Source organism: Chinchilla lanigera, unplaced genomic scaffold, assembly GCF_000276665.1.
Source record: "Chinchilla lanigera isolate Chin_1 unplaced genomic scaffold, ChiLan1.0 scaffold00013, whole genome shotgun sequence".
Lineage (NCBI taxonomy): Eukaryota > Metazoa > Chordata > Mammalia > Rodentia > Chinchillidae > Chinchilla > Chinchilla lanigera.
Genome location: NW_004955414.1, coordinates 26,846,224 through 26,862,375, shown reverse-complemented (window position 1 = coordinate 26,862,375; position 16,152 = coordinate 26,846,224). Strand labels below are relative to the sequence as shown.

The 16,152-nt window shown below is 44.7% G+C and overlaps 1 protein-coding gene across 1 annotated transcript in view; it reads left to right on the top strand.

Moving 5' to 3' along the window:
* The window catches only part of Galnt18 (polypeptide N-acetylgalactosaminyltransferase 18), a 333,981-nt gene that overhangs the window by 283,661 nt on the left and 34,168 nt on the right, over window positions 1-16,152 (top strand). Inside the window, exon 9 of the mRNA XM_005380289.2 lies at window positions 5,209-5,304. Coding sequence (XP_005380346.1) covers window positions 5,209-5,304 — 96 coding nt within the window. The remainder of the gene's footprint in view (window positions 1-5,208; window positions 5,305-16,152) is intronic.

Here is a 16,152-nt window from a genome sequence, read left to right as displayed (position 1 = left end):
GGGGACTAAGCACTGGTTTCTAGACCTGCAAGACAGTTTTTGCTTTCACAGCTGAAACATTTGCAGTCCCTGGACAGAGGTGCTTGTCTCTCCTCTGTCATCCTAAGCAGTTCAGCTCTGGCCCCAAACCTGTAGAGTCCACTTAATAAAATACAGAAGCAGTTTGCTTAAGATTGCAAAATAACATAACCACCAGCCACTGTTGTCCCAGCTGAGGCACCTGAGTTTCTATTAACCACCTTGTGCATCCCCGACCAAAGGGCTGATGCTCCCACACTCATACAGAGCCACCCTCAAAGGAGTTCTGACAAACAGAACCTTCTCAAGCTCACTGTACTTTAGTTCTCTCTGTTGATGAGAGGCAGCAAGATGCAGATAATGGGATCTAGAGACAGACCTGCTTCTGATCTGACCACTTTCCAGGCAAGCATCTTAATGTTTGCGATCCTCAGTTCCTTCATCCGTTCAATGGGATAAGATAATACTGTCCTAGAACAGAAGTAAGTCTGAGATATGTAAATATACTTTCTGTCTGAGGTTACAGTTCTTTGAACACGATAAACTTTCCCATTCTCCCAATAGTCCCAGTATCCACAGCTCTTAAGATATTTTAAATGTTGCCTGATTGATTTTTGGATATCTCGCCTGGATTTTGCTGCTTTACAGTCTGAGCGTATAACACTCATATCTATGACAGTGAAGCCTTTGAGACCACTCTTCATGTTACAGAAGCAGAAACAGAGGCAAGAAATGGCTTGTTTCATTCATACAGACAATCAATAGTGGAACTGCGTTTAACACCAGCTAACGCCATCCTGGTCCTCACTTGGACAGTCTCCCCCTAGTCCTTTTTGATATCCCAGGATGAAAACTTGAAGAATGGAGGCTTGTCCTTTGATTCCATGTGGTCTAAGTTCAAGACCGGCCTCAGTAGGGACCAGAATGCACAGAACAATAGCTCAGAAGTGGGAAATGTCCTCACTGAGAGACCGGTTCAGTGTTCTCTATGGACTCTGAACATTCTAAAAGTCACAGACCCCAGGGCCTCCCTATCCCCCACCAGACTCTCTTATCCATGAAGCTAGTTTGTAAGGAGTCCATCCTTCCATGACAGTCCCCAAGGAGGTTGGGGGACACATCACAAGAGAAGTGCCCAGGAGCCTCTTCCCTCTAAGCTTCTCAGGATGGTGAATTCAGAGGTTACAAAGACCTAATGGGCCAAGACCTAAATGGTTGATGCCCAGCTGTTATCTGAGGCTCCAGATCCTGCCATCGCCATGGAAACAAATTGTCCCATAAAGTGCTCATCATTCCCCTCTACCTCACTAGAGTCATCCAAGAACTCAGCCTTCCTGAGATCCCAAACTCTGACCTATCACGAGCTGTGGGCGCTTTTTGACCACTACAAAGACAGTGATCCACGGTGACTCCAGAGAAACCATGAACTCCAAACCTCTGTGAGCAGGCGCCAGCTTCTAAACTGCTGTTCCCAGCTGCAGCCGAACAGGATTAGCCCAACTCACCCAGAGAGGCAGAGGAAGCAGGGGCGATGGAGGTGGATACGGGTAGCCATTGCAATTCTGGGTCTGGGCCAAAAGTATTCTCGTCTTCTAAGCAAAAATGTCCCTTCCTGCACTTGTGTGCAGTAGGTTGATCAGGTAGTCCTTCACGCCAAACCCAGAAATGTTTTGTTAGTATGTGGTGTGTACGGGACTGGGATCTGGATCTGCCTGAGCCCATAGCATGGGTTGTTTGCACTCAGTCGTGTTGAAGGCATGCGCACATCATCTCAAAGGGCCAGGCTGTGTTAGCCATCCTAGGGCTGGCTGAGGTCTCTAGTGTCTGGACTCCTACATGAGCAGCACTATGCTTGCTTGTCAACGAGCATAATGAACTCTTAATAGGGGCAATGGGGTGAAGATGGGCCAAGCAGGATGCAGCCACAAGACTAAGAGAATTTGCTGGGTCTGAATTGTTCTTCATGGTAATTAGTTTTACTCTAAAATAAAGAGACCAGATGTCTTTTTCAGGGACAGAGGTTCTTTGTTATCGTTCTCTGTTTCAATTCATGCTGAAACTACATTGTTAATAACCTGTGAGTCTCTCAATCAGGAAAGTGTCACATCTACATCCCAGCCCATTAATCCATTAATAGGTCTCATCAATGATTCCTACAGACAGAAGGACCTGGGAACCCTATTGTGTGTGGGAGGGTCTCCCCTGGATCACTGAGCCCCGTGTCCAGGGAGATGGGATAGCTTTGGATGGATCCTAGCTCTGATGCTAAGAGTAGAGACAGAGAAGCATCTAGAAACAGACATGCTGGCTTCTGAACATTTGCTTTGCCACTTACTTGCTATGTAACCTTCACAGTGTGCAAAACCTTAATGGTTATTGTAATCTGTCTCATGGGACATCTTTTACAGTCTTAGGATTATAGCCATTTGCATGATAGAAAGAGCCTGGGCTTCAGAGTAGACAGACTCCAGTTCTCTCACTTGTTCAACTCTGATGCCCTTAACTTGGGAATGCTGTGCATTCATTTGTTCATTTGCTGTGCACATTAATTTGACAGGTGGTACCTGTCTACTACATGCCATGGACCATAGGATGCATGAGATGCAGGGGGAAAATACAGTATGCATTTAAATAAAAAATTATTATAGTAATAGACATATTGCCATTAATCCCCTTCAAAATGCTCCCCCTTACTTTAAGTACACTTAGCCCATCTTTCTTGTTACTTGCTGAAGTTCTGGGAGTCCTTTTTCATGAGTTCTTCAGTGCTACTGTCATGGCTGCCTCAAATGTCCTGAACTGATTAAGAACACTTACCTTTCATGATCATTTTGACTTTGAGGAAGAGACAAAAGTTGCAGATTGAATGAATCAGATGGGCAAGGGCACACCATAATGTTTTTATAAGCCTGCCTTTTGCTAGATGGCACTCAGCAGCATTCACTATTTTTTAATCATATTTTGTTGTAATACTCATGAAAGAGGACTTCCAGAACTGCTTCAGAAAATGCCAAGAACGATGGGCTAAGTGTATTCAAAGAAAGGTGAGAGTATTTTGAAGAGGACTAATAACAATGTGTCTTTCACTATAATACATTTTTTAAAATTTAAGCATCCGCTGTATTTTCTGATCATCCCTTACACAGAAAGAAGGGCAGAGACCCAGTCTGGAGACTAAAAATGAGCGACAGACAGTTGAAATAGCAACAAGAATGAAATATTCCGTTGCTGCAGTAAGAAAAATGAGAATACTGGAGAACAGGAGAGCAGTGGCCTCAACCCTGGAGCTGGGTCAGGAAAGGACTCCAGACTGGCAGATAAACTGAAACCAAAAAAAGAGGAGGTTTGGTCAGGCAAAGAGAGGGCAGAGCAGAGGGCAACATGGGCAAGTGCCCACACAGTGGGAGCAGCATTACAGATGGGCAACCCCACCACGGGTTCTTCAACATTACGAGAGAATATTACAGAGCTGGCTGGGTCATTTTGAGAATTAGGTGCGATTCAGATGGAAAGCTCTTTTTGTGGTACCTGGCACATAGATGCATTCCTAACAGTTAGTTTCCCTGAGTGGCTTTCGGGTAGGTTATAGCAGTAATAATAGCAGCTAACAATTATTGCACATCTGCTGTTTGCCAAGCCCTATGGTAAGCACTTGTAGATATTGTTTCACTTAATCTCATAACAGCCCTACGAGGTAGGCACTATTATTATCTCTATTTGAGAGGGAAGAAAGCAGACAGGAAGGTGTTCTGTTGCTTTGGATCCAGGACTCCATTTCTCCCACTGCTTCAAAAGACCACTTGCTGAAAGGGGAGGAGTTGACACAGAGCCAGGGTAGACTTTGTCAGAATAACAGCCACAACCTCGTCCTCACCTAGAGGCCAATTTAAGAACTCAGGGAAGAGCCCAGCCTTGTTTCAGTGGCCTCTGGGTCTTTCTGTTTGCCATCGCAGTTAGAAAGTCATGGCAATGGGTTGCAGTGCTTGGTTTTAGAGGCTGCAACAGGACAGGTCCAAAGTGTGTTCTCCCACAAAGGCAAGCCTATCAGAGAGTGCATAGTGGAAGACTGCTGCCTTTGCCTGGGGAGTGGACACATGTTCATATGCTCTTCTTCAGAACCTTTGAACTGTCCATGTGGGGCTAAGCTGCTATAACCCATAAAGGAAAGGAAGCGCAAGAGAAAAGAACCTGTTCCTCATCGCCTGTGAGGAGCAGGGTGTACTTAGAACTCACATGGACCACTGGTATCTGTTCCATGTCATGCCACTCGAGGGGTCCGTTCCACTCCTGCCACGAGGCATCAGGACTGCACAAGCCCAGGGCTCACTGTCTCTGGACTGTCCCCAGTAAGGTGACCCTGCTGTGGTCCATGGCCTCTGTCTTTCTATATTCTGGTCTCCAGTCACCTGTACTAAGGTTGCTAAGAAGAGAAACCCACTTAAGCTAGCTCAAGTTAAGGCAGAGGTGGGTTAAAGTACCATAAGCCTCTATGGACACAGGAACTATAGTATGGCTAGACATGGGCACATGAGCTAGAAAGCCATTAAAGCCAAAGCAAAAGCAGAATGGTCTCTTTCATCTCTTACCTTATCTGCCTTCTTATTTATCCCCTACACTTAATCTCAATCATTTCACAGTTCTGTGCCCACTATCCAGTGATCACAGTCTCTTCATCTCATTGGATTCCTGTCACAGGGTAAGAGAATGACGAGATGGTCAAATTCCAGAGATAAGAGAGAAATAAGAACGAGAGACTCATTTAGCCTACACTATGGGTAGGTACCCAGTGGTCTACTCAGCTGTGACTGATGAGCGGGGCCATGGAGACCATAGGCTGCCCTTTCCAAGAGTGGCCTTAGATCCTTGAAAGCCATTGTGCCTGGAGAAGTGGAAGAGTAACACTGTAGCACTCCCTTGTGTAAGCACATATATGTGTCTTTTATCTTTGAGTAGACGATTTCTGCCCCCAAAGCCAGCTCGCTGTTTAAGGAGATGTGAATGTTTCTCCCTGAGCATTAGGCAGGCTTCCCTCATACCTCTGTACAAGGCAAAAAGCTGGTACCTGCTGATCCCAGTGTTCAAGGGACCTTGGGTTGATTGAGGAGATGCTCTCTGTCTCAGGGGATGCTTGATTCCCAAGTTAATGCATCTCTTTTCTCTCTGTGTGGTTGTCTCTCCTCTGATGCTCAGCTGCAGAATTCCCTGAAGACTGATTTGTGTCTTGACCAGGGGCCAGATACAGAGAATGTTCCCATCATGTACATCTGCCATGGCATGACACCCCAGGTGAGTCCTTTGGGAGTCCCTGTGCCTGGGGTGGGGGTGGGTTATGACTGACTGTCTGATGTTGGGGAAGAATAGCTAGATTATGTCGTGGCTGCTCTGGATTTTCATCGGGAATTACTCCCACAACCCTAAGTGGAGAGTCATACCTGTCTTGTCCGGAAGGAAACTTCAGGGGGAGGGTGAGTGCTAGGTGCCCGGGATCTCAAGGGGCGGGGAGAAGAAGATAATTTTCTAAAGAAGACTACCTGCCTCCTCTGCAGAGGCGATGGGTAAATCACACTCCTGCTCCTGGAAGTCAAGCCTTTCAGTCTCTAGCAGGAAGGAGCCCGTGTTCCCCAAGCTTCCCCATGTAGCTAAGTCCAACATGTCATGGTCTTCAGGCTCTCTGCTATAGCAGAGCATATCTGGGGCTAAAATTTATAGCCATGAGATTTCTTCTCAGCTCTTATGACCTGCTTCTGGTGGAGAATGAAGGATGGCTACCAGGAAAATGAGTTATTCTTAAGAATTTTTCATGTGTAGTCTAGGCTTCAGACACACAAAGATGCCAAGACATAAGCAAGACATGGGCAAGGCATAGGTTTACTCAGAAAAGTATGACACACAACTATTGACCAGTAGCACCATGAAATGACGTGTTCTCAATGATAATGAAGTTATCAAAGTTGTCTTAAAATTTACTTAACTCCAGAAGAGAGCAATGATTTTAAAATGATACTATCATGAATAGATGATACAGACACAGATGTGTGTGTGGTGTGTACAATTGTATTCTCTTTGTCCAAAAGAGTTAGTACCTGCCTACATGCATGACTGATGAACTTCACAACGTGTGTGTTGCTTTGAGTACGAGTGCTGAGACTTCCCAGAGACTGTCAGGTGAAATCCGACCACTTTTGCGGGCTGAGTTGCTGTGCTCTCCCTGGTTAATCACAGGTCAGGTCAGCGGATCTCACTATCCCCACGCTGCCTCATGCTGGCACAGCAGCTCATTCCTCACCGCTATAAAATGCCGTGATGTTTGTAATGTGTGACCATCTTTACATAAACTTTTCTTGAAGTACCATATGTGTGTGAATGTTATATATATATATGATAGACAGAAATAACTTGATGAATTTCCACAGAGTAAACACACTCATGTAACCAGTGTCCAAATTAAAAAAAATTTTTAAAAATTCAAACTATACTACCTGATACTGAATTTTACTCAGTAGGATCACATAGCACATACCTTCTTGTGTTGACTTCTATATTTATGAGACACATCCCTGATATTTCATGTAGGTGTAGCTTGCTCATTTGTATGACTATGTGTTCTCCCCCAGGTTATGAATACAATTTACTATCTACCCTACTGTTGATGTATTACCAGTTGGAAATACTGTGAAAATTGTGGCAGTGAATATCCCGCTCATGTCTTTTGATGCACATATGTACTCGTTTCTTTTGGATTTATACCTAGAAGTAGTATCATTGAATCATAGGGCTGATGTATTTCACTTCTTGTAGACATTGCCTGTATTGGTTGGCTCCCGCTGCCAAAACAAAATGCCACAGGCTGGTTTGAACAACAAAAATTTATTTTCTCTCAGTTCTGGAAAGTATAAATCAAGAAGAAGCCAACGTGGCTTCTGGTAGATGCCCTCTTTGTGTCTTGCTCATGGCCTCCTCTTGGGTGTTCCAAGAGGAGGGGAGAGACAATGAAAATGAGCTCACTGGTGTCTAGATTATAAGAATTGTAAGATCCCATGGGATCAGGGCTCCACCCTTGTGACCTCACTTAACCTTAACTTGAAGATTTGGAGAAGTTTCAGTCTATCCACACTGGAAAAGAAATGAGAAACCTTCTTATGAAGAAGACACTAAGGGTGTGGGTCATGGTAAATGCATCATGGAGTGTGATTCACCGAATTAGTCATCCCAGCAGAGGCCACAAGGGAGGTTACACAGGCAGAGAGGCATAAGAAGTAGAAAGGAATGAAGGGAGGTTGTTCTGCTTCTTGGATTCCCCAATCCTAGGCCATGGAGCTGTTCAGCTATGAATGTACACTTTTCCTCAAGGAAAAAGAAAAACAATGCCCAAGGCCATTGAGAGGTCATGGGGGCTGCCACTAGTACCACAGCCCCTGAAAACAGAGATGCACGGTGTTGCCGGCAGGGAGGAGACAGGGCCACCCCCACAGAGCCCTGGGGGTGATGCTGTCGGCCTAGTGGGCCTGAAGGACAAAGTCATTAAGCCAAAGATTTTCCTCGAGCCTTAAGATCTAGTGGAATTTGCCTTGCTTAGGTCTTAGACTTATTTGGAGCTCATGATCCCTTCTTTGATTTTTGATGTCTTGATTTTGGAATGGGAATGTCTGTCCTATACCTGTCCCACCATGGTATTTTGGAAGCATATAATGTGTCCGTCTTCATGGGCTCATAGCAGGAAACAAATTCTGCCTTGGGATGAATGTACACCCCAGTCTCACCCATACCTGATTTAGATATTTAGATGAGACTTTAGGCTTCTGACTTTAGAGTTGATGTTGGAATGAGTTAAGATCTTTGGGGCTGTTGAGGTGGGATGAATGTATCTATTCTACATACAAGAAGGACATACAAGAATTTGGATGGACCAGGAGCAGAATGCTATGAGCTGCATATCCACAAATTCAGATGTTAAAATCCTAATCCTGGCAATACTGGCAGTGAGGAAGTAAATTAAGGATAAATGATATTATAAAGGGGAGACGACAAGATAGGATAATGGGTTCTTTTAAGAGTTGACACCAGAGGTGCTCATTTGCTCTCTCTCTGTCTCTCTGTCTCTGTCTCTGTCTCTGTCTCTCTCTCTCTCTCTCTCTCTCTCTCTCTCTCTCTCTGTGTGTGTGTGTGTGTGTGTGTGTGTCTCCCTCTCTCTGCCATGTGGAAGATAGCAGTAAGTCAGCTATCTGCAAGCTGGGATGAAGGCCCTTGCCAGAAATAAAATTGGCTAACATTCTGATCTAGAACTTCCTAGCCTCCAGAACCATGAGCAAGTTGTTTTCTGTCATTTAAACCACACAGTCTATGGTAGTTTGTTATGGTAGCCCAAACCAATAATTATACCTCCAAAGAGTTTTCCCAAGTTGTTTTCCCAGTTTTTTCTCCCACCAACTGCTTATGAGAATCCAGTCACTCTATATCCTTGGTCCATTTTTGGTATTATCTGTGTTTTTTAAATTATAGCCAATGTGATAGGTATGTAGTGGTATCATATTGTGATTTGAGTTTGCATTTCTTTGATTATTAATGAAGTTGAGCACCAAGATTTTCAGCATAGAACATCCTCATGCTATTCTTGCATGGACACAGGTAGATAGACCACAAGTACTTTAGTCTCTTTGTAAATTCTCTCTCTGCTTTCTAGTACTCACAGTCCTTTCTAGCCCATTGGGCTTGTGTTGGATTTCTGTTTTGTGCGAAGGTGGTGTTGACCTGAGCAGAGGCAGCTGGTGCTCAGCCAGCTGTGGAAGATTCAGTATGGGACATTCTGTGTTGTGGCTGTAACATGAGTTCCGGGACCACATTGCCTGACATGCCAGCTTTGAAACACTCATGAAATCTTAGCAAGTTTTCTCAATCTAGAACTATTTTCTTATTTGTAAAATGTAGGCATTCAATGGTGTTGTGGTTTGGGTTTGGTTTGAATGTGTCTCCCCAAGCACTCATGTGTTAAAATTTCTTCCCCATGGTGAGTTTTAAGGAGGCAGAGACTTCTTCCAGTGACAGTGTTCAGAGGCAAGGCCTTTTGGAAGTGATTAGAATTAGATGTGGTTGGTCATTAGGGTGGGGGCTCGAACCTGGAGAACTGAGCCTGGAGGCTTTCCTAGAAGAGGGAGGGAGATCAGACCTATAAGTCTGATCCTTGTTTTTGCCACGTGATGCCCTCAACCACCCAGGATTCTGCCAGCAAGAAAGCTATCCACAGATTTGGGCCCTTAAGTTTCAAAAATTATGAGCCCAAACAAACCTTTTTATTTATAAAGTAGCCTGCCTCGGGTGTTTCATCGTAAAGCAAACCAAAAGAATACAAATGATGTACCAAATAAGAGTTTCTGTGAGGATTTAATAGATGTATTTCAGATAGTGCTTGGCGTAACCTAAGTGCTCAGTGAATACTAGCTGTTAGTATTACACTTCAGTGAGCTCCTGTTTGTGTGTATTGCAGTCACCATTGTAAGTATCCATTAAGTCTCAGTATGAGCACCTTCAAGGTTTTCTCTGACACTCACACTGACATGACTCCACTAAATTTCACATATCGTCTATCATGCATTCCTGCCCTTGGCCAGGACCTACCCATAGACCACGGGACCACTGGGAGTTGCCATCATAGCAACAATGGATGCAGTGGAACCAGGGATAGAACAGTCAAGTAGACAACACGGTGCATGAGGCCTGGGCTTGATCTTACAATACTTTTGCCGTGTCCCCTGTACCTTCTCTTCATTGTGTTTTACTCCTTTTGTGCGGAATAATTTCATATGGAAGTGTGCAGATCTTAAATAGACACTTCAGTGAATTCCTATGTTTGTACATATTGTAGTTATCATGAAGATCAAGCCTGTCCTCATGGCCAACATCTTCACTCAAAGATAGACTGTCCTGGTCTCTTCCACGGTTGATCAGTTTCTTATGGGCCTGTCTTTGGACAGGGCCATCTCTAGGCCCAATTCTATGAGCCCTCACAACCTGCTTATCTCCAGTTCCTTTGTTCTCAAATGCAGCTGACCTGGAAAACTGTGGTTTGTGCTGTGCTTGCCAGAAATGCTGGGAGCTTCTTGATGTGAATCTGCAGCCAATCTCAAAGAGTTGGGTCCCTTCTCCACCCCTTGAAGCTACAGAACACTGTGTGACTTGGATGTACAGGGAACACTGGAGCCCAGGTGCCCTCTCTAAGATGCACAGCTCTCAGTGCCCAAGCTCAGGAGGCTTGGGACCAGCCTCAGGTCACACACATTTCCCAGAGCATTGTGTGATTTGAGGTCTTTGTGGTAGCCGGAGTCAGTTGAGGCTGGGCTGCCCAGGGACCTGGGAGAGCTAGAGAGGACTGGAGGTAGGGGTAGAGAATGAGTGATGGGTGAAGATCAGGGCTTCTGGCTGGCAAGGCTTCTCAAAAGCACCCTCAGCCCTCAAGAGCCTCACCAAGTCATGGAGAGGATGGAAAAGGCGGTACTCAGGGATGTATTACCGAGGATGAAGTCAGGGCACAGCTCCCAAGGAGACTGGGTAGATGCAGGCCCCAAGGGACCTGAGTCCCACAGGTTCGGTATAAATTAAATGTTAAACATGCATTTCCAGGAGTGTTGGCCCTCCTACTGGTGTTTCTCAGCAAACTCTTTTGCAGGTCAAGAACAGTCCAGGGAAGGTCACATATGCACCAATGGAACTTCACGTGTCATTGTGCAAGTTGTGCACTGTCTGCTTGCAAGAGAGGGTTCCAGTGCCTCACATTATTGTTTGGGGAATATAGAGCAACCCCAGGTGACAGTCTTTCTGGCCTCTATCACGAAACCTTATATGTTCCTTGCTGAGCATCACCCTCAGTTGGATGCCTGGAAATATCAAAAAGCAAATAAGAAAACAATGTATGATGTTATAGTTTGGATCAAAAATGTCCCCCAAAAGGCTCCTGTGTTCCAAGGTGGGGCTTTTAGAAAGTGACTGTAGACCATGGGCACTGTATGCATCAGTGGATTATTCCACTGATGGCTGCATAGTGGAACGTGCAGCTAGGAGGTGGGGCCGCTTTTGAGGAAGTGGTCATGGGGGGTGACCCAGAAGAATATGTTCTTGCCCACAGCCCCTTCCTAACTCTCTGGCTTTTTCCTAACTGCTCTTCTTCCTGGCTGCCATGAGGTTGGCAGCTGTCCTCTGCCACTCCCTTCCTCTGTGCTATTTCTGCTTTGGAGCAAGGCCATGGACCTCTAAAACTGTGAGCTAATATCAGCCTTTCCTCCTTTAAGATATGTATGTCAAGAATTTGGTCACAGTGACAAAAACTCACCCAAATATGTAGTGCCAAAAGAATCACACTGTCTGGGTTCCAATCACAACCATACCATGTAGTAACTGGGTTCCTTGGGTGGTGTCATCACTTCCTTGTGACTCTGTAAAATAGAGATTATAGTATCACCTCCCTTGTAGGGTTGTTGTAAGGTTTAAATACATGATCAGTGGAACAGAATAGAAAATGCAGGTGCAACCTCAAGCACATGCAGCCACCTTATTTTTGACAAAGGGGCCAAACAAGTTCACTGGAAGAAAGATAGCCTCTTTCATAAAGGGTGCTGGGAAAACTGGCTTTCCATATGCTAAAGACTAAAACTAGACCCATGTCTATCACTAAGCACTAAACTCAAATTCAAATGAATCAAAGATCTAAATATTAAAATAGAAACACTAAATTTACTGGAAGAGAATATAGGTAGAAATCTCAAAGACATAGATGTAGGCAGAGACTTCATGAACAAAACCCAGACTGCAAGGGAAATACTACAAAGAACCAACTAATCAGATCTCACCTTCTTAAAAAGCTTTTGCACAACAAAATAAATCACCAACAGTGAAAAGAACACACATAGAGTGGGAAAAATTATAGCCAGTTGTCTTTCAGACAAAGGGCTTATATATAGAACATACAAAGAACTGAAAAAAATCAGACTCCCCAAATCCAAAGACCCAGTCCAAAAGTGGGCATCTGAGATGAATACGTACTTCTCAGATGAAGAAACACAAATGACAAATAAATACATGAAAAAATGTTCAACATCATTGATCATTTGTGAGATGCAAATTAAAACAACACTGAGATTCTATCTCGCTCCACAAAGTAGCTATCATCAAAAAATCAACCAATACCAAGTGCTGGAGGGGCTGTGGGGGAAAAAGGAACTTCCTCCACTGTGGATGGGAGTGTAGACTGGTGTAACTATTGTGGAAATCCGTGTGGAGATTCCTTTCAAAACTAGGATTAGAGGTCCCATTCTATCCAGCTATTCCCCCTTCTGGGATCTTCCCAGAAGAATTAAAAACATCATACCACAGTGATATATGTACGCCATGTTCATAGCAGCACAATTTGTCATAGCTAAATCTTGGAAACAGCCCAAATGCCCATCAACCAAGAAATGGATAAAAAACCTTTTTTTATATAATGGAGTACTACTCAGCCATAAAAAAGGATAAACTTGAGACTTTTATAGATAAATGGATGCAACTTGAGACCATAGTCATAAGTGAAATAAATCAGACCCATATGTGTAAGCATCTTATAGTCTCACTAGTGTGAGAAGCTGTGTGAGTAAATAAAGTCCAAAATGTATAATAGATATTGTAAATTGGGAAGAGACTGTCCAAAAGAAAAGACAAACAGTAATGGAAGAAAGGGGAAAGGAAGGAAGGGAAAAAGAAAAAATTATACTTATACACAAGATAGTGAAGATAGTTATACAGCTAGTTTCTCTTAATTCATCAAGAAGAAAGGTTTGTGCTAGTATCATTTGGACAAGATATCATGCTTATATCTTGTACTCTGAATAGCTACTATGGAGACAGTACACAATGTATTAATTATTGTAACTCTCCTACTAACCTCTTCTGAAATTCTGTTTCATTGTTGTTTTTATCCTTTCTCTTTAAAATAAAAAACATGAAAAAAATAGAAAAATAAATGGATGCACATTAAATATTTAGGCAGTGAAGGCTGGTGCATAGTCATTGCTTACTAAGCCATTATTTCAGGATTAGTGACAGGACTCCTAAAACTGTGCCCTTGAGCTAAAAGAATTGGAGTTGATTAACCTGGAAAAGAGCAGATTTAAGAAGGTCGTGAAGTTCCTCCCAAATTATAAAGTCACATTTTTAACTAAGAATAAAGAAACCCTTCCAGTCATCAGATGTGATACTATATGGTTATCTGTACTGAAACACGTTCAGGGGGCTCCAGGGACAGTGAAGAGTTTCTGTGTCCTGTAGGCACATAATCTTAAACACTCCCTAAGGCTGTTACCATTCTGGAAGTCTGACTTTTTAAGTCATTATCTTGTGTGTGTGTGTATTTCTCTTTAAATCAGTAAGCATCTACCATGTGCCAGATACTGTTCTTAGCTCTGAAAGAGAGTGATAAACCAGGAAATAAGCCAATGTACTTACAGAATTTATGCTCTTGTTCTAGAGACAGACTTTTCTCTACCTTTTTTTTTTCCAGGAAGTCTGACTCTGGCTGCACAGACCCTCACATCACTTCCTCTCCCATTTCCTGGGCCAGTCGCATGGCCCCGCCTGCTGCACAGAGGTGGGGAGGCACGGCCTTTTGGGTGCCCAAGAACTTGTGTCTGTCGCAAGAGTTCAGGGGATTTCTAAGTCAGCTTCGCCCCTGACAAACAAAAGAATAGAGAAATGGTATCTCAAGTGTGAATTGAGGTCAGAGCACCATTATGGACAGGATGAGGAGGGATGTTAGTGTCTTGACCTCCAGAATTTTGTTCACTCATTTGTCAAACACATGGCAGCAGACTGTCTTTCGTGAAATCCTTATACTTTGGGCAGTTTCATTTCCTTTGCAGAACACATTTAGTCTAGGAGTGGTTTTGTAGAGCAAAGACATGTGGCCCAAAGACATGAGGGACCCAAAGACAGCTGGGGTTAGAAAGAGGAGCCAGCTTCGCATCTGTGTTTAAACCCTTGGAGAGAGTTGTGATATTCCCAGGTCTCAGACAAGACCCTGGGTAGGAGAAAGCACAGTAGAACTAATCAAATTAGTGAGGTGAAGCTGCCGGGAAGCCTGCTAATTGGTAAATGAGTAAATGTGACCATTTTATTTAAATTAGCAGCAAATTTTAAGCAATCCTCAAAATAACTGAGAATATTAGAATTAGTGTAACAGTCTGGAAAATTTCTTCTAATGGGAAAAGTACAATAATGGGGTCTCCCTACAGACTCCTTATCCAGTCAATCACTCATTCACTCACTCATTCATTCATTTGCTTGGTCAACACACAATCTTCTTTTCTGCCAAGAACCGTAAGAGAACAGGCCATTTTGTCCAGGTCCCTGTGCTAGAGGAGTCTATCTGGAGAGGGAGGCAGGCAGGCAGGGAGATAATTACAGCTTATGTGAGAGCCTTTGCCACCTCGTGCCACAACCCACCTTCTCATTAGCCCACAAAGGGTGGGGGGAATGAGGCAGGGTCTGGGGACCTCTCCCATTCATTTTTGCTGAAAATTTCTAGACCATAAGAGGCACAGGGGAAAAAAAAGTGCTCTCCCTCTGGGAAGGCAAATTCTTGGCTGTAGAAGAAGAAAGATAAAAGGGACTTTAATTCCTTCTAAGATTTTTGAAATGCTGAAGCTGCCACAGTTATGCTTCAGGATGAGCTTTGACTCAAGGTATAAAGATTAGAATGGAGATGAAAGACCTGGAGATGAATTCCACGTCGGATCAGGGAGGGTGCTTAAGAAAAAAAGGAAATTATGGAGTTGCAGGTGAACTTTGTGGCCGTTGCCTTTTGGAATCTGGTGTGCGTGCGTGCATGCATTGTACTAGAGGCTGAGTCCAGGGCCTTTGCACTGAGGCAGCATCCTCAGCCCTTTTTAAATTTTTTTAGGGTCTCACTAAGTTGCCCAAGTAAGTCTCAAACTTGCAATCCTCCTGCCTCAGCCTCCCAGAGTGCTGGCCTTCTTTACAGTTCTTGCTTGGGTCTATACAGAGAGAGATGGGGGGCAGCGGTGTGGGAAAGTTTGCTAATCTTGCTGTCTGCCGACTGCCCTCTAAACACGGCCATTTTCCCGTGGCCCATAAGGACACCACCTCCCTCCCCGGCATGGCAATGCCCTCGTAATAGCAGTGACATTAAAGGTCCCTCATGAACTTTCCTTGTACCCCCGAAACTTTCACATAACATCTCAGAGATGATTGCAAAACTTTTCCTTTGTGGGCCAAGAATTTAAATGGCTTTCCACTTCTCGGTGACCCTTGGCAGGTGTCTGCACTTCTCTCCTGTTTTTATCTATAAATAAATAGAACATCGGGCATGGAGTGGCCGTGCAGCTTGAAAACCGTCCCTGTGTTCCCTTCCTGTCACTAGAACGTGCCCTCCATGGCTCTTGGCTGACCTCGGGTGGCCCAGGCGCCAGCTGACGCCTGGCAGCAGGCGCTCACTGTGTTGTTTCCGGGAGACTCACACAGCACTCAGGCGTCGTTCTGTCACCTCCAGCCCTGCTCCATCTGATGATTCATCCAGATCGGGTTATTTGGATCTCTTTATTTACTGTTCTCAGAGCTGTCGCCTCACGCAGTTTCAGGGCTACTGCTCACGCAGGATCCAAAGAGAATGGAGCCTCTGAGGCAACACAGGCTGGCCATGCTACGGTCTGCCCTCCCGCACCCTCCGGGTAGCCCTCAGTGCCTCCCTGCTGCGCTCTCACTTCCTTGGTGTGGGTTGCTTGAGGAGTGGGCTTTGCTCCAGGACTCAGGGCTCTGACTGAAGAGGAGAGACTGAGGGAGTGATGGAAGGAGCAGAAGCTCAGGGTCAGCCAGAGCTGGGACCTAGTCCCAGTTCTGCCCACACCCTGGCTGCGACTGGGACCAGGGACTTGATGTGTCTAAATCCATTCTGTTCTAGTCTGTGAACCCGGGACAAAACGTACACATCACTGAACTATTGTGAGGGCCCTGTGTATGACAGCGTGCTGCCAGCATGATGGCTGGTGCCACCACGTCGCCTCCTCCCAGAGCAACCTCTCCAGGGCTAACGCAGGGTGGCACTGGAGGCTGGGAAGGGTAGGGCTGACCCCTGTAGTCACCCTGCCCTCCTTTGCC